The sequence below is a fragment of the Chiloscyllium punctatum genome, chromosome 8 (genome assembly GCF_047496795.1).
Source record: "Chiloscyllium punctatum isolate Juve2018m chromosome 8, sChiPun1.3, whole genome shotgun sequence".
NCBI classification, from domain to species: Eukaryota; Metazoa; Chordata; class Chondrichthyes; order Orectolobiformes; family Hemiscylliidae; genus Chiloscyllium; species Chiloscyllium punctatum.
In genome coordinates, this window is record NC_092746.1 from 57,273,832 (window position 1) to 57,293,439 (window position 19,608).

At 40.9% G+C, this 19,608-nt stretch overlaps 1 protein-coding gene across 1 annotated transcript in view; it reads left to right on the plus strand.

Moving 5' to 3' along the window:
- LOC140480584 (polycystin-1-like protein 1) overlaps window positions 1-19,608 on the plus strand; it is a 296,146-nt gene that overhangs the window by 5,333 nt on the left and 271,205 nt on the right. Inside the window, exon 2 of the mRNA XM_072575633.1 lies at window positions 6,030-6,147. Coding sequence (XP_072431734.1) covers window positions 6,030-6,147 — 118 coding nt within the window. The remainder of the gene's footprint in view (window positions 1-6,029; window positions 6,148-19,608) is intronic.

Sequence of the window (19,608 nt, forward strand, 5' to 3'; positions counted from 1 at the left end):
AGCACCATACTGTGCTGCACTGTTCCATGTTTTATCTCTTTTCTAATGTCACATTTTACAAGGTATGCATAAATCTCTTGACTTCTCCATTAGTTCTCAGCCAACGGATGTGATTTTCTTTTGATGATTGAAACGCAGGTGGTTTGTAAATTTAAAGAGGTCTTTGCTGTCACTTTTCAGACAGACAGAAATTTCAAACAAGGCAAAAATCAGATCAAGCTTTGGTTGACTGTTTTTGTTAATAATTCATGCGACTGTTTCCATGACTGGGGTCCAGCACAGTTTTAAACACAACAAGGAAGATTTCACAAGCAGGAAATCTGTAAGGTCAATTAAAACTTTAACCCATGGCCCAAGAAGTAGGCCAGACAGCTCAAGAGGGTCAAACAGATTTAACATTGAGGATGCTTAAAATATCAAAGACAGACTGATTTTGAGTTCAGCCGTGTGGTCAATTCTTCAGAACATAAACATTTCCCCAAGTTATCAGCCAAGGCCTTTTTCCCAGGTTAGGGGAGTCCATACCTAGAGGGCATAGATTTAAGGTGAGGGGGGAAGATTTAAAAGAGACTAATGGGACATTTTCACAGAGAGGGTGCTGTGTATATGGAACATGCTGCCAGAGGCCAATACAATCACAACATACAAAAGACACATGACAGGTACAAAGATAGGCATGTTTAGGTGGATATGGACCAAGTGTACGCAAATGGGACTTGTTCACTGATCTCCAAGCGGAATACTTCCCATCCACAACCAATTGCTGTCTTCTTTTGGCCAGCCAGTTCTATATCCCAATAACTAGATTTCCCTGTATCCCAAACCTCCTAACTTTCTGAGTGACAGTAAAGCATTGTCTCAGTACTGTGTTAAAGTTAAGAGAGGATTTGAGGAAAAACATTTTTTGGAATCTGGAATGCAATGCCTGGGAGGGCTGTAGTGGCTGGAAACCTCACGTTTGAAAAGGGTATGGATGAGTACTTAATGTTATAACATTCAAGGCAATGGGCCAAGTACTGGAAATTGTGGGGATAGTGTAGATAGGTTGATGCAGACTTGATGAACCAAAGAGTCCAGTCCGTGTTATATGACTGACTCTATATAAAGTATTGTCTTGAGTGCTACCTACTGAAACAATGCTGACAGGTGCAAAGTAAGAGGATGCAATATCAGGAGGAAAGGGCTGGAAACTCTGATTAAACTAGATAGCTGCAGTTGAAGAGTTAGCAGTAGGGTTGGTTTAATATTCTCTGTTGTAATTTCTGTTTCTGTAATGTGTAAAGATGGGTAGGCAGAGTCAAGATCCAAGAGAATGGGCTTGTTCAACTGTTCCTTAGCTGGTGCCCACCTGTTATCAGTACTTTTAAAATTAACCTTTTGTATTCAGAGTTGCATGTATTCTTGTTCATTCATTCATTCACAGGACATGGGCATCGCTGCCTAAGCCAGCATTTACTGCTCATCCCTCATTGGGTTGAGTGCCCCAGTTAAGCATTAACCACATTACTGTGGGTCTGAAGCCACATGTAGAGCAGATCAGGTAAGGATGGCAGTTACCTTTGTTAAAGGAGATCAGTAAACCAGAAGGGTTACCAGATAGTATTCTGGAATGAAGAGTATAAACTGATCAGTTGGAACAATGGGAGATTTAGTGATGGTGGATAATAGTTGAAAAGTATCATGGGTAATTTGGTGATGGGAAAAAGAAACCATTCAGTTGTGCATGAAAGCAGTTTTGGATATGAAAAAGAAGAATGAGAAGTATACAGAAGCTTCTGTGCATTTACCCCTTTGGTGTTCCTTGTGCTTAATTGGGTAAAAAGTTCATTCCAGATTGTAGAATTCTAGTCTGGCAATTGCTGATAGCTTATTTTAAAAAACTCCACTTTTTACTTGAAAAAAGTCTCCCTCTTGCTTTTCTGGTGAACAACTAACGGTGAGATTTGTTGTCAGGATAAGGGAGTGATTTTAATAGAGTATAGAAAGTTGGTTCCCAGAATTCACCTTAATTCAAGCGTAAATTCATTGTAGTCTTCACTTATGGCTCTGGTCACATGGACATCCTTCCCTGCTTGCCTCTTGTTGTTGGTCTTAATCTGTAAACTTCATTCTACATTACTTCATTGAAACTACTCATAGAATCCCTATGGAGGGAAGTAGGCCATTCGGCCCATCAAGTCCACACCAATCCTCCAAAGAGCATCACAATCAGACCCACCTCATCCCTGTGACCCTGCATTTCCCATGGCTAACCCACATAGCCTGCATGTCCCTAGATACTATGGACAATTTAGCATGGCCAATCCATCTAACTTGCACATCTTTGGACTGTGTAGGAGGAAACCAGAGCACCATAAGGAAACCCACGCAGACATGGGGAGAATGTGCAAACTCCACATAGACAGTCCCACCGGGTTCCTGGTGCTGTGAGGCAGCAGTGCTAACCACTGAGCCACTATGCTGCCACTCTTCCTGCCATTGAAACCTTTTCAAGCCAGCTTTTTGAACTGTTCTTTAGACAGCTCTTCTGGGTAACATCTGCTTAGTGCCCAGGCTACCTCTGGAAGCATTTTAGAATGGACAGTCAGCACCCCTTCTGTCCTATCACTACAACAACCGGATTTCTGGCCTTCATGTGTCTTTAATGCTGCCAGTATGTTTTGTTACAGTTGCTTGGATGCTAGGGACAGGAGTAAACATTAGCTTCTGTTCTTGAGGAAATTTATAAGACAGAACAAGCACTCATTACCATTCAATTCTCTGCAAATGCAAACCTTCTGTGAAGAGGAAAGCACAGCTTGATATCCATGAGCAGGGGAAGGATTGTCTTGCTTTCTTTGCCAGTACAAAGTGACTTCTCACAAGACTATTGGAAATCCTTCACATTTATAGGTGCATATCCTATGAGCACACATCTTCTTGAGCACTCAATATATGTGATTGTAAGTAGATGCAGAGCAAAACTTAAAATTTAGAGAGAGAGTATGAAAGCCAGGATTTAAAGTACTTGTGAAACTTAATGGTGATGTTGGAAAGCCAATAATCCTTTATGATAACCAACTATTTGTTGTCACCAAAATGGATCAGTGATCACCACTAACTGATTTGCAAATCATTATTTAGAACAGATCATTCTTCAAAGCACTGAAACACCATTTGTAAGCATCGAATCCGATTCCAATGTTGACATTCCAGATTAAGATTCTCAGAGACCATCCTGATGCTGTACTAATGAGAAGAAAAGTGTTCAACGCAATTAACTGTTTCTGTTACAAAATGAACTATTATCAGTTGGTGAACAAATCTTTTATCTCATTACATATGTTATGAATACATTATTAAATCTGAAAATGTAATGCACTAAACAGTCAAGTTTATGCTGCAGTTTATTGCTTAAATTTCTGAAAATAAGCCACTTGAAACATGCTCTGTCTCTCAGTTACTAGCAAAGGGAGTGAGATGCAGGGCATTATAAATTACATTGTTCTTTTTGGCCACTTGATGCTACCTTACACAAAGAGCCACAAGACACAGACTGCTGGGAAGGATAGTAAAGGATCTATATGAAACTGTTAAGGCAGTTCTAAATCTAGATGTCTCTGATTGAATATTTAACTATTTCTGTTGTTTTTTGCTGAAAAAATATTAACAATGTGAAATCATCTGTTTTAAAACTTCCTGTTATGTGTTTACTACTGATGATTACAACCTATAGTTATTGGAAATCCACAGATCTTTTCCAAAAAGTTTTGTTGGCTGTTCCTTTACTCAAGGAGGATGTGCACACAATGTTGCAAGTTTTTTTCATGAATATTTGTGACTGAACAGGCTAATTCTTCACCTTTTTGAGTATATGGTCAGGATGTCCCATGCAATGGTGTGATCCAGAGTGAGGGTTGATGTACTTTCCTTTGCATCTCTGCCATTGCTATACCTCTTTAAAATGTTTGGACTCAAAATGAGATACAGCTTGATGGATAAGTTGTTGACATTTGAATGATTAGTAGCAAATTTCACCCAATCGGTGTCCTTTTTTAAAATTTGTTCATCAGATGTGCATGTCGCTGGCTGGGCTGGCATTTATTGCTCATCCCTAATTGCTCTTGAGGAGATGGTGGTAAGTTACCTTCTTGAAGTGCTGTCATCCATAGGGTGGAACTATATCCTCAGCTGTTAGGGAAGGAGTTGTAGGATTTTGATCACGTTTTAGTGAAGAAGTGGCAACATACTTCCAAATCAGGATGATCGATGTCTTTGAGGGGAACTTGCAGGTGACGGTGTTCCATGTATCTGCTTCCCTTCTCCTTTCAGATGGTACAAGTTGTGGGTTTGGAAGGCATTGTCTAAGGATCCTTAGTGAGTTACTGCAATGCATCTTGTAGACCGTAGAGACTGCTGCCATAGTGCATTGGTGGTGGAAGGACTGAATTCTGAAGGTGGTGCCAGTCTAAATGGGGTGCCAATTAAATTTTGCCCTGGATGGAGTTTAGCTTCTTGAGTCTCATTGGAATTGCAACAATGGAGATTCCGTTTCATTGCATTCCATCACATTCCTGACTTGTTGAATGGTCAGGAGCTGAGTTGCTCTGGCAGAAACTGAACTGAGCATCATTGAGCAGGTTATTTCTGGGGATTGAATTCTCTGTTCTTGACTTGCGACCTTGGGTTGTTCTGCTCTGCGGTGAAGGCTGTTTATGGTTGTTCCAGATGGTTACTTACTTCTGCATTTTGTTTTGTTGAACCAGTCGTCATGATGATGATGATGTTCAAACCCAGTTGTCTGAACACAGGAGTCAAATGTACCTGATTTTATTTTATCCCACTATTCTGAAATTGAGTTGGATTTGTGAAGATTTTCCAGATTGATCATTGAGTTGCATTTGGAATTCCTTGTCCTGGTCTGTCTCCTTTACAGCTGAGGCATTGATCTTCCTCTTTGATTTTTGGATCCTGTAAGATCTTGGTGATAATTGAATGTTCATCAATTGAACAAGTCAGTTATCTGTCCAGGAGGCATCACTTTCCCTGATATGATCGTCACTTAATTGTTGATTTGAACGATTACATAATCCAGGAGGTGCAGAGTTTTAATCTAAGATGTCTCCACATGGTTTGGACCTTCCTTCTGGCCATGCTGTGCCCATGTTATCAGCAAAAGGAGATAATTTGCAATTGCTTTTCCCACCCCAGTTTTCCTAATAGTTCCACTCTCTGACATCAGAGTCACTGACCATCCTGGCATTAAAGTCTTCCAGAAGTATAATTGTTTCTCCTTTTTTTTTGAGGTTACAGTAAGGATTCATTGAGGTTGGAACATTTTTTTTGTAACATCTTCATTAAAATCAATGTTCAGAGAGAAATGCTGATTTATTGATTACAACTGATCTTTAGGTATGAGTAGTTGGGACACAGTTGGGGAATTCTGGCAGCACATTTAACATCCTTTTCCCTGTGGCAAAACTAATGTCTGCAAACATTGTACATCCAGGAAAACAAGTTGGCAGTAACAGCAAAAATGAGCTAATGTTCAAATGAGAAATGTTCAAATACAGGTCACTACCAAGCTCTGTTCAATTCTCAACCTGAATCCACCAAACACATGCTGGCATCTCCCTGAGTGGCAAATGACATTAAGGAAACAGTAAGGGAGAACGAGGCCTTCTGTTCTCACATGTTCTGGCAGCCAGCTATAGGTTCATTTTTTGTCTTGACAGCAATCTATGTGTAGTTACCTTCTTAACAATCTAGGTGGGCAAAGTTAAAAATCACACAACACAAGGTCATCGCCCAACAGGTTTATTTGGAAGTACAAGCTTTCGGAGCGCTGAGTGGTGTTGTGTGATTTTTAACTTTGTCCACACCAGTCCAGCGCCTGCACCTCCGTGTCATAACAATCCTAGATGTGAGAGCTGTATGGAGCTGAAGGCAGACAGCACAATAATGTAAATTCAGTCTCATAGAAAACCCGTTGTCTTCTGTAGGAGGCATATCACACAGGTGCCTGAATCTGTTTGTGGAATCTGTTGCAGGGAGCAGCTGGTATCGTGGCTGCTATAATTTCACAGTCTTGGACATCTGGGAGCCAATATTCCAGGCATCGAACTTGATTGGACCTGCTATCTGCGCAAAGTGTTGTTTTCAGAAAAGGTAAGGTTGATTTCATGCAATTTCAAAGCCTGCATCAAAGAAATTATTTGAATCGTTAACCTCAACTATTTCACATGCATCTACCAAATGCCGATGTCATGTCACCACACTTGCTATCATATCCAATGCAAATCATCCCAATTGGTATTGTGACACAAAATGGATTTCTGCCTTTCAACTTGGACAGCCCCAATTAGCTGGGGTATCAAGAAGGAGCAGCAATTTATGTTAACCAAGTGAAATCCCTTATGTTCTTTGATCAGAATGATCTGTGAAAAACTGGTCTGTATGAAGGCAACCTTTGTCACTGAGATTCATTGTGAGCCCTTGTCAGATATTCATTTGTGCCACCTGATATCATAACTGCTAGATAGCTTATCGACATGTGCCGGATGTTTGTACTGAATAAAGACAGTTCCTTAACCCTCTGCAGGGAGATTTTATTGGTAGTTCATTCCAGTGTTGAAGAGATAAAACTATAATTTCCAACTGTGGTTGTTTTGTAACAAGTCTGGTTGTCACATATGACCTCCACTAGGACTTCTTCAGCCATCTTGTACTCTATGAAGATGTTGAGTCTGTTAATCTTTTATTTGTCTGACTGTCTCAAATAATTAGCTTGAACTTCAAAAAGAGATACTGAGATAACACATGATTTGGAGATGTCGGTGTTGGACTGGGGTGGACAAAATTAAAAATTACACAACACCACATTATAGTCCAACAGGTTTATTTAGAAGCACTAGCTTTTGGAGCGCTGCTCCTTTATCAGGTGGTTGTGGAGTATAACATCGTAAGATACAGAATTTATCACAAAAGTTTACAGTGTGATGCAACTGAAATAATATATTGAAAAAGACCTGGATTGTTTGTTAAGTCTCTTGTCCTTTAGAATGACTGTGAGAAACGAAGCTCACTCACTTCAATAATTTCAATCTGAGACAAGATCTGAATCAGCATTGTCATTTATTTCGCTCTTGCAAGTGGGATGTGGTGTCTACTGTGTACAAAGGCAGTCATAGACACACACTGAATTCAACTAGTACACAATTTATGTAATTTGTTTCTCTTCTCTCCTCCCATTGCTCCTCCCCTGTTTACATCTCCCACTTCTCTAAGACCGGCACCCATTACTCTTGTTCATCTCTTGCCTTATCAGGCCTTGTCTGTGACAAAATGCTTATTACTGGTCTCTCAAGGCCATTTGACCACCTCCCTCTGTGGTCCATTGTTAGGTATATCCTCCTTTACTACCATCCATTTCCCTTACTTATTATGATCTTATGACTTCTTGACTTCTTGATTGTAGTTTGTTCTTGTTTTTGCAGAAACGGGAAACAGATGCTTATAACTACTGTTTGTACAAGCATATCTAGCTTAACCCCCTCCCCTCACAGCACCTTATCTATTTGTCTGTAACATCTACCATTGTTTGCAGGCACATTTCATTCTTGTATGCACATCTTAGCTTATACAAAAACAATTATGTATTTCTTACACATAGTTTTCATTCTTGTTGACTCAGCTCTTGGCTGAAACAATTATACACTAGTGTGAGTTCATTTACCTTGCATAAGTAATTATGATTGCAGAAGTAACACCACCTATATCCCACAGTGACCATAATGGTTTCAGGTTTTTCATATGTGAATCCCAGAATTTTAAACAAAAGTTATATTCTGAAGTGAACTTGAACAATAGGTGCCATGTCGTCTCAGGTAATGCATTGAAGGTGTGAGGTGCCCTGTGTGAGGCTGTCTACACTTCAATGTCCAATGAGCAATCCTACCGTTATCAAAGTTACTAATAATCTTGAGTAACATTGGTCTTTAATAGAGCAGATGAAGATATATGTATTTAGGTTAGAGCCGAACCTGTAAAATGTATGTCTTCCGTGTTTGAGAATGATTAGATATGATGCCTCATGAGGAGGCAGTGTCACTAGACTAGTAACCCAGAGTTCCTAATGTTCTGGGGTCATGAGTTGGAATCCTACCATTGCAGATGGTGAAATTTGAATACTGTTTTTAAAAAACTGGAATTAAAAGCTAGTCTAATGCTAACAATATAATCATTGTCAGTTGTCTTAAAAAACCCATCTGTCTCACTAACATGCTTTTCGGGAAGGAAACTGCTATCTTTTACCTGGTCTAGCAGACATGCGACTCCAGACCCATAGCACTGTGATTGACCCTTAACTTCCCTCTGAAAAAGGCTTTCCCCTGCCACTGCAGGCACTGCAAAACCTGCGGCCACACCTCCTCCCTCTATCCAAGGCCCTAAAGGAGCCTTCCACATCCATCAAAGTTTTACTTGCACATCTACTAATATCATTTATTGTATCCGTTGCTCCCGATGCAGTCTCCTCTACATTGGGGAGACTGGGCGCCTCCTAGCAGAGCGCTTTAGGGAACATCTCCGGGACACCCGCACCAATCAACCACACCGCCCCGTGGCCCAACATTTCAACTCCCCCTCCCACTCTGCCGAGGACATGGAGGTCCTGGGCCTCCTTCACCGCCGCTCCCTCACCACCAGACGCCTGGAGGAAGAACACCTCATTTTCCGCCTCGGAACACTTCAACCCCAGGGCATCAATGTGGACTTCAAGTTTCCTCATTTCCCCTTCCCCCACCTCACCCTAGTTCTAAACTTCCAGCTCAGTAACTGTCCCCATAACTTGTCCGGACTTGTCCTACCTACCTATCTCCTTTTCCACCTATCCACTCCACCCTCTCCTCCCTGACCTATAACCTTCATCCCCTCCCCCACTCACCCATTATACTCTATACTACTCTCTCCCCACCCCCACCCTCCTCTAGCTTATCTCTCCATGCTTCAGGCTCACTGCCTTTATTCCTGATGAAGGGCTTTTGCCCGAAACGTCGATTTCAAAGCTCCTTGGATGCTGCCTGAACTGCTGTGCTCTTCCAGCACCACTATTCCAGAATCTGGTTTCCAGCATCTGCAGTCATTGTTTTTACCACATTGTTTTTACCTCGTTTTTCCCTCTGAAAAAGCCTAGCAAGCCACTCATTTCAAGAGCAATAACACAATAAATGCTGCTCAGCCAGCAACACCCACATCTCATGAATAAATAAAAAGAAAATTAATTATAATCTATAGCAAACTTTATGTTTAGTTTAGGCTATGCCATCTTAATACATGTGTTTTTATTGCCATGATTTAGCATCATAACTGTCTTAAAATTACAAACTTGTCTATTAACAAGGAAACTAAAATTAGCTTTGTTGTCTTTCCAATAAAATAACAGTTTAATCTTAGACTCAGCTATTTACAGCACACAAGGTAGCCAGTCGGCTCATCATAACCACACCAGTCAACTAAGGTCTGACTACAGTACAGAGGAACCTCGATTATCCGAATATCAATTATCCAAACATCGGATTATCCGAAGGGGGATCTCAAGGTCCCGATAGAAACCTTACGCCAAAGAGCTGTTTCAACCCTGATCACGTCTTTTGTTTACGGGTACAATGATTAAAAACAATCTCGGCTCACTGAAATGCTGCTGAGAACAGTTCGGGACAGTCCGGGCACTGTCACTAAATGACTGACCTCCCACCCTCTCTCTCTCTCTCCCCCAACATTTCCCTGGAGTTCTACATAGGGGTGAACCCTTAAATCCCCCTTCCCCAGATAATCTCTCCAATGCTGTCCTGCACAGGGCAAAAGTGGAACCTGTAAAAAACTTGCAGTGAAAAGTTGGTGTGTGTGTGTGTGTGTGTGTGTGAGCAGTCTTACTGTTGGTGTACAGTCTGGCTGCCCTCGCTGGGCAGATGGGGGTTGGATGGTAGGTAGGGGGTTGACGGGGTTGGGGAGGGTGGGGAGACCGGAGCGTGGGGTAAGGGGGGGGGACTGGGGCATGGGGGCGGGTGGGGTTGGAGGTGGGCAGGGAATGGGACAGATTGGGAGTGGATGGGTTTGGGGGTGGGCAGGGGTTGGGGCGGAGTAGGGGTGGGGGGTAGGCGGCGGACGGGATTGGGAAGCGGGCGGGGGGGGTGGAAGGGCCTTTTGGGTGCGGAGAGGGTAGGGGTGGGGGGTGGTGAGGGCTCATGGCGGTGTGCTGCTACCTAGTCTCCTGAATGGGGAGCAGACTTCACAGAAAAGTCTTGAGACCCAGAGGAAATCAATTCACTGAATAATCAATTATCCAAATGAGATGGTGCCTGCCCATCTCATTCAGATAATCGAGGTTCCTCTGTAATCCATTTTGCAGCTTTTGGCCCATAGCCCTGGAGGCTATGACAAAGCACGTGAATCTCTAAAGACTGTTTAAATGTTATAAGATTTCCTGACCTAGGCATTCTGTTTTAGGAAGTAAATTACAAACTTGTCAACTAAAATGATCATCCTCAACTCTTCTCTTGGCCTTTTACCTTTTGCCATCAATCTATGCCCCCTGGGTTATTGACCCTTCTACTAATCAAAAAGTGCCTTCCTATCCACCTATGCCTCTCACTCTTATACACTCTCAGGGTCTCTCTGAACCTTTGCTGCTGCAAGGAAAACAATTCCAACCAATCCAGTGATTTCTTATAGCTTGGATCAAGACCAGGCAGTATCCTGGTAAATCTCCTCTGTACCCTTCCTAGTACAATCACTTCCTTCCTAAATTATTGTGAGGGGAATGTACTATTCCAGTTGTGGTCCAAACAACAGTTGATACAGTTCTAGCATAACCTCCCTGCTCATTGTACTCTGTGCCTTGGCTCATAACAGCTAGTGTTCACCCTACTAGGTTTGTGGATCTGTGGAAATGCACATTAAGGTCCCTTGGATTGTCAGTAATTTCCAGGATCCTACCATTTATTCCTTGTTAGGTCTCTCCAAGTGCGTTCCCTCACAATTTTCAAGGTTGAATTCCATTTGCCACTATTTTGTGCATTTGACCAACTCTTCCTATCTTCCTATAGCCTGCTTAGTGAGGCTGTGTTCCTCACTAATTATCACCCTACTGATTTTTGTGTATTTACAAACATATTGATCGTATTCTCTACATTTATGTCCAGATCTCGAATGCACATCACAGACGGCAAAGGTCCAAGCATTGAGCCTTCTGGAGCCCCACTGGAAACAGACTTCCAGTCACTGAGAAATCATCCTCAGTTTCCTGCCACCCAGCCAACTTAGGAGCCAATATCTCAGATTGCCTTCCATGAGCTTTTACAGTCTGCCGTGAGAGACCTTATCAAGAGCCTTGGTAAAATCCATGTAGGAGAAAGTGAGGACTACAGATGCTGGAGATCAGAGCTGAAAATGTGTTGCTGGAAAATCCATGTAGACCACTTAAATACATTACCCTCATCAACATTTCTGGTTGCGTCCACAAACAAATCTTATTCAACTTTGACAAACATCATCTTATCGTAACAAATCCATGCAACTATTCCTGATTAATCCACATCTCTCCGAAGCAGATATATTCTGACCCTCAGAATTCCTTTTAATATAATCATAGATTGGTTCAGCACAGAAGAAAGCCACTCGCCCCTTTGTCTCCATGCTGGTTCACTGCAATGCTGCCTCTGCTTGCCTTTTCCCTGTGGTCCTTCTTCTTCCTTCTCTGGAGAAATAGACAATTCTCTTTGAAAACTACTTTTGCTCCCAAACAGTGCATTCCATAATTTTAATTACTTGATGTGTATCGAAAACTGTCCTCATGCCACTTTTAATTCTTTTGCCATGCATTTTACATTTGTGTTATCTGGGTTATGATTCTTCTGCCAATGCAGAAGTTCTCCCCATCTAATCTGTTTAGATCCCATGTGATTATACAGTCATGCAGCAGTGGAAACAGACCCTTGGTCTAACTTGTATAACCAATTTTCCCAAACTCAACGAGCCCCATCTGCCTGAGTTTGGCCCATACTCTCCTAAACCTTTGCTATTCATTTACCTTCCTTTGAAGAATGAGTGCAAATTGAAAATCACATTTGTTTGGTTACTGAAGCAAATCCAGACAAAGTTGCATGAAGCATAATATTTTACTTTAATCATAGTGCTGCTTTTAATTTTAATTTTGCTTATATATTATATACTGAAGGCCGAGTGCATCTATTTGTATATATTTACTGCGTGACAGTGACAATAGGATAATAGACATTGAATATCACAATGTGTCCCAAGTAATAATGTCTCCAACATTGTCTTGTGCAGGGCAAACATGGAACCTGTCAAAAGCTTGCAGTAAAAAGTTGTGTGTGTGTGCGCTATTTTGAGACTTACCCCACAAAGACAGCAGCAGTCTTGTTGTTGATGTCCAGTCCGAATGCACTGGAGGGGGGGGGTGGCGGGGTTGGACTAGATTGGGGGTTGGGGGGGGCAGGGGTGGACTGAGTTGGGGTTGAGGTGGTGGGGTTGGACTGGGTTGGGAGTAGCGGGTTGGACTGGGTTTGGGGTTGGGGGGGTGGGGTTGGACTGGGCTGGGGGCAAGGGGCAGGGTTGGATAGGGTTGGGGTTGGGGGTGCGGGGCTAGATAGGGTTGGGGGTTGGGGTTGGACTGGGTTGGGGACGGGAGGGTGGGGTTGGACAGGGTTGGGGTTGGGGGAGCGGGGTTGGACAGGGTTGGGGGTGGGGTCTCGCGTGCTGTGTGCTGCTGCAGTCTCCTGAATGGGGAGCAGACTTTAAAACTCCAAGCCTCAGAGGAAAGCCATTTAATCAATTTTCCGAATAATCAATTATTCGAACGAAATAGTGCCCACCTATCACGTTCAGATAATTGAGTTTCCACTGTATTTTGAAATGAGCATAAGCTATTTTCATTGGTAATGTTTTGTAGTGTGGAGTATTCGTCTAATTTTGTTTAATATTCTTGCAACTTCCCACCGTGGACATCTTCTTTTCTGAGCATTATAATATAAAATTGAACTGTTTGATTCGGCTGTTCAGTTGAAAATGGTTTCTCCGAGTGGAGGCTTTTGTTTGCAAAAATATAGAACCGGTATTATTCTGTATGGAATAGCAAAAATATCAAATGATCTGAAGACAGTCACAAACAAGTGTGAAAAGTAGTTTTCAAACTTACTTGAACACCTTTATAAGTTTCTGTCTTTAAATTTTGATCACTTAACGTTTTTTTACTTTTGCCCATGGAGCACTGGGTGAGCTGGCTGAACATCACATACTAAAGGTATCACATACAAATGATTATGTGTGAAGGACAATCATCACCTAATTGACCTTTCATTCTTGTAAACATTTCATACATGTTTGGTGAGAACAATCAGCAAGGAATTTATTTAACCCCTAAGTGTTGATGAACATAATTCCAGAATATCGTTTTATCCATACCTTTGATTAATCAGACAGAGCTGAATGACAGATAACTTTCAATGTATCACTTTATCTGAGGCAGTTTCTTAAACCTATTTTCTTTCTTTCTTTCCTTCTTTCTTGCTTTCTCTCTTTCTCTCTTTCCTTCCTTTCCTCTCCTCCCTTCATGTGGAATATTCCTACATTCTAATATTTCACTGAATCCTCATTCTAAAATTAAGGCTGATCATAGCCTCTTAATTTCTGAGTTTGCAGGAGCCCCATGCTCTTTGTAGCTCACTTCTTTTCTGTTTTTGCATATCCTTCCTAAATTATAAATATTCTTGAATAGTCATTTCCTGATCTTCGTCACCCTGCAACCATGTCTCTGTCATGGCAACTAAATCATGCCCATTTACTTCTACTTTTGATTTTATATCATCAACTTTGATGTGAAAGCTGCTTGCATGTAGATTGAGTGCCATTAATATTCTCTTTTCAAACAGTATTCTATATTCTGATCCTGTTTGAGACTTGCCTTTACTTCATCTGTTCTATAGTGTGGTTACTATTTTCTACTTTGTGTTACCAGTTTTGTTTTTTCTTCAGTTTGAGATTCCCCTTGAGTTTCTATGCTCCAGCCAACACTACTAGCAAATCTGTGTGTAGATGTTAGTTCCAATCCTGCTAGGTCCACCCATCTTAACACGGTACACCTTCCACAGAACCAGTCACAATACCTCAGATATGCTAGTTGTATAGCCACACGTTTGATCACTCAATCCTCTTATTTCTATAATCAGTAGCACAGAGCACTGTGTCACCTTGAGATTACTACTTGAGGTCCTGCTGTTGATTTATGAAATCCACAGTTCAAGCTTCTACAGCTGCTGACATATTCTGCAGATTTGTTTGTCTACAACCTATGCTACAGCTGTGACTTCTCATTTGCCAAAGCATCCACAATCCACTTGGGCCTAGTAGCTCTGCCTTAGCTTTACTTCAAATAAATAATTTGTAAAGTTGAGTAACTTATCAGTTACTTACACCTGCAGGCATATGGGGATTGAGCAGGGCCGTGGGACCTACTGGCTCACTCCAAAGAGAACTGGCATGGACTCAGTGGGTTGACTGGCTTTTTTTCTGTGTAGTATAATTCTATGATTCATGTGAATCTTAACTTTATTAAAATGTAATGTTGTTAATACACCACTTTTACGTTTTAAAGATGTGTATTAAGCATTTTTTTTACTGTAAACAGAATAATCTCCTGCTGCTAGTTTGGGGGAAATGACGAGCTGGAAGTCTGTGATCTTCTGCTTGTAACAGAAATTTTACTCATTGACCACCATTGTAGAAGTATTTGTAGCTTACGGAATTGCACTTCATGGTGCAGAACGAACCTCGTTCTGTATTGAGGAAGCATAAATGGATCTTTATGGAAGGGTGAATGTGATCTTAACTTTTGACAAATTGTATCAAATTTCACTTTTTACTTTAGTTTCCAGAATGTCCTAATAATACAACAAAAATAGAATAGCTGTTAATTTCCTTTGTTCTCTTATCGATAAATAAATTTGTGGGTAAGCTTTATTTATGTTGCAGGATTAGACAATGGCCTACTTGTAATGCAGATACCATAAATTGATTATGGTTTAACTATATTTGTGGAATGTGTCTATTAACAACTTTTGAGTAAAAGATAGTTACTTCATTCAGAACAGAGTGTTCTAGCTAATTAGAGTAAGAGTTCTGTCATTCGTTTCTTAGATATTGAGTAACCCATAGTGTAACATGTATGTGATTTCCAACTTTATGTCTACTTTTTCTCAAGAGATTTCCATAACATCTTCCCTGTATAAGAACCAAGTTAATGTGTTCCTATCTGGATTTTGGACAGATCTCTCATTGCATCACCATTTCTCCCCTGTTTATCTCATGCCATAATTAGGTTTATTTCTTTCTTCAGTCTCACCCCCTGCTGTCTCCATCTGAAATTTTATAGTGCCATTATAGTGCCACCTCTCTCCATTATCAAGGCTCAACTCTACAGCCTTAATTTCCTCACGCTTCAGAAGTGTTATTATCATCTCTGTCTTGAAATATCTATCCTTGATCTTTTCATCGGTTCTAACCACCTCTCTTATTGCTCTTCCCCTAAGGTACTTGAACTTAGCTTTGCCAGTCAATTGCATAATTGTTTCTCTCATTGGTCTTTGTTTAACTCCTTTCTCTTAGTTTTTGCATGTTCATAGCATCAAGGTTGTTAATTACTTCCTTGGAGACCCACAACAGTGGTGCATTGTTTTCACATTGTCTTCTTTGATAACTTCATTCTCCTCCTTCACCATCTTTGGCTCAAGTCTGTGATACTACTTTGTGCCAATTCTATTGGTCTCATATATGGTTTCTCCTCTTACCACCACATGACCATTTTAGCAAAGTTATATCAGTGCACCTTTACTTTTCTTCCACTCTTTGTTTAACTGTTAATCTTCAGTGACAATCGTCATATGTTTCTGAGTAATACAGTCAGGACTTCTACTTCACCAACATCAGTCCTTTTAACAAACCAGACAAAATGTGATGTTGTCTAACAGAAAGGATGAGGTGGATAATGGCTAAACATTGATCAATGAAAAACCATTTTGTTCTAGTTCTGAAAACAATTATCCCTCATTCCACTTCATCTCCAACTGCTCATTTACACCATGTCTGGTAACACCCTTTTTGATGTCCTTCAGTTCTCATGGGCCTCAACACATGCTATTCCATGAAAGACTCATTAAATCTCTGTTATGATTTATTTGCTTTCTCGCTTGCTTGCTGGCCCCCAGTGTTACTGAAATTTTGACCATTTTTCACATCTTCAGGTTTGACTTCTTCAATTGTAACTTCAACTCCACGGAGCACACTTCAGAGGCTCCTTCAAAACTGCTTTCCAATCTGCACCATATTTACAACATGTTATAGAGTCAGAGAGTCATCCAATATGGAAGAGACCCTTCAACCTATTTGGTTCTTCTTTCTTTGCGCCTCAAGCTGCCAAAATTTGGTGGCACAGTGGCTCAATGGTTAGAACTGCTGCCTAACAATAACAGGGACCTTGGTTCATTTCCACCTTGGGTGACTGTGCAAATTCCATACAGATATTCTCCCCGTGTCTGTGTGGGTTTCTGCCGGGTGCTCCAGTTTCCTCCCTCATCCCAAGATGTGCAGCTTAGGTGAATTGGCCATGGAAAATATAGTGTTTAGGAATATACAGGCTAAGTAGATTAGCCATGGGAAATGCAAGGGTAGGGTAGTGGGGGTGGGTTTGGGGGGTGGAATGCTGTTCAGAGGATCATTGTGGATCTAATGGCATGCTTCCACAGTGTAGATATTTTATGACCTTCATATTTTTATTCTTCTATATGTTGACTTGTATCTTCTCTTATATTGTAAGCATTGGAATAATGGAACAGGAACAGCCCATTGAAGCTGATCTGCTGAAATATCATCTCAATGCCACTTTCCCATGCTATCTCCATGTCCATTAATGTTATTAGTTTCCAGAATTGTATCAACTTCAGTGTTGCCTCTGCTCAATGACTGAGTTTCTATAGTCCTGTAGGGTAGAGAATTCCAAGGCTTATCCTAAGATTATGGCCCCTCGTCTAGAATTACCAGTCAGGTGAAATGTCTAATCTGTACCCACGCTACCATGTCCTATATGGATTTTATAAGTTTCAATTAGATCACTTCTTATTCTTTCAAGCTGTAGGGAATAAATTCCGGTTTCCTTAACCTCTTCTCATAAAGCAATTAATCAGGTGCACCCTGATTGGATTCCCTCAGTGTTATCCTTTCTTATGTAAGGAGATCAAATCTGTATGCAGTACTCCAGGTAATGTGAGATTTCATCAAGGCTATAGATGACTGCAGCAAACCATCTTTATTCCAGTACTCAAATCTCCTCAGAATGAATGCCAACATAGTGTTTGCTTTCCTATTCCTTGCTATGCCTGCAGCTAGTTTTCAGTGATTCATGGACCAGACCCTAAGATTGTTTTGGACATCTGCATATCCTAACCCCTCATCATTTAAGAAATGTTCTGGCCTTTCAGTTTTTTTCTACCAAAGTGGATAATTTGAACTTATTCACTTTATGTTCCACCTGCCATGTTTTAGCCTATTCACTGAGCCTGTCCAAGTTCCCTTGCATCCTCTTTACAATTTATATCCCATCCAATTTGGGGTCATCAGCAATTCTGGATACAGCGAGTTTTGAGAAGATTTGTAACTCAGGTTGAGGTTCTGGATGTAGACTTGCTCACTGAACTGGGAAGTTAATTTCCAGATGTTTTGTCACCCTACTAGGAAACATCTTTAGTGGGCCTCAGGCGAAGCAGTATACGTGATTCCTGCTTTCTATTTATATGTTTGGGTTTCTTTGGGTTGGTGATGTCATTTCTGGTTCTTTTTCTCGGGGGGGTGGGTGGTATATGGGGTCTAACTCGATGTGTTTGTTGATAGAGTTCCAGTTGGAATGCCATGCTTCTAGGAATTCTCGTGCGTATCTCTGTTTGGCTTGTCCTAAGATGGATGTGTTGGCCCAGTCAAAGTGGTGTCCTTCCTTATCTGTATGTAAGGTTACTGCTGAGAGAGGGTCATGTCATTTTGTGGCTAGTTGGTGTTCATGTATCCTGGTGGCTAGTTTTCTGCTTGTTTGTCCAATGTAGTGTTTGTTACAGTTCTTGCATGGCATTTTGTGTCTGCATGAACAAGTTGGGTTAAAGGGTCAGTTTCTGCGCTGTGTGACTGTATAAGTCATGTTTAGGGAATGCAGTCAGAATCAAGTCCACTGCGCCACAGGTCACTCAGCTGTACAGAAGGGGATTAGGAAGAGTGGAAGAGCCGTTGTGATAGGGGACTTTTTAGCTAAGGAGACAGACAAGTGGCTCTGCAGCTGAAAACCGGATGGCATGTTATTTCCCTTATGCCAGAGTCATGGAAGTCACAGAACGGCTGCAGAACAGTTTTGAGGGAGGATGAATAACCAGAGGGTATGGTCCATGTAAGATCAATGATTGTTTAGTAAATTAGATGAGGCCTTGAAAACACAGTTTGAAAAGCCAGGAAGGAGACTGAAAGGCAAACCTATAAAACAGTGATTTCAGAATACTCCCAAACACATGCATTAGTGAACTTAGAAACAAAAAGAACAGTGATTGAACATGTGGTTGGCAAAGCAGTATAGAAGAGCATACATCACATTTCTGAATATTGTGGCCAGTTCTGTAGCAAGGTTGCAACTTGGCAGGCCTGAGGCTAACAAACCAACAGGGAGACTTGCTCATTTGGATATAGAAAAATTAAACTTTATTAAGAGGGAGAAGGGAACTCAAGACGGACCTTAGATTGATAAAAAGCAAAACAATTATAAAGTAAACAGTTGTAAGCAAAAATAGATAGACAAAACAATGTCAAGTATCAAATAAGATCAAAATTGGGCATAATATTAAAAAGACTGAATTAAAATTACTATCTGAATGTGTGTAGCATTCAAAAATACTTGATGATCCGATTGCATAAATTGAAGTAAATGGATCTGATTTAACTGCTGATACAGAGACATGGCGACAGGATAACTGAGCTTAGGAACTAAATATTTAAGGATATATGGTAATTAGGAGGGAGAAGATGATGGGGTGGCATTTCTAATAAGGGATAACATCAGTACATTAGTAAGAAAGGATTTAAAATCAAAGGATCACGATGTAGAATAAGTTTGGGGAGAGTCAAGAAACAGCAGGGGGAAGAAAACATTGGTGGGACCTATTTTTGGAACACCTAGTTCCAGTATTGATGTTAGGAATTAAATGCACTAGCAAATTAGAGATGTGATGTGTAAAATAAAGTAATGACAAGCAAATCCAAATTGGTTTGAGCAAAGCCAGCATTAATGCTGTGGAGGATGAATTCCCGGAGTGTGTATAAAATGGGTTCCTAGAAAAGTATGTTTAGAGTCAACAAGGGATCAGACTATTTTGGAATTGTACAATGAGTATGGGATAACTAATAACCCCAGAAAGAAGCCTTTGGGAAATTGTAGCCATATACAACATAACTTTACGTGAAGTTTGAAAGGCGACATAGTTCATTTGAGAACTAGAGTCTTAAATCCGAGCATATGAAACAATTAGA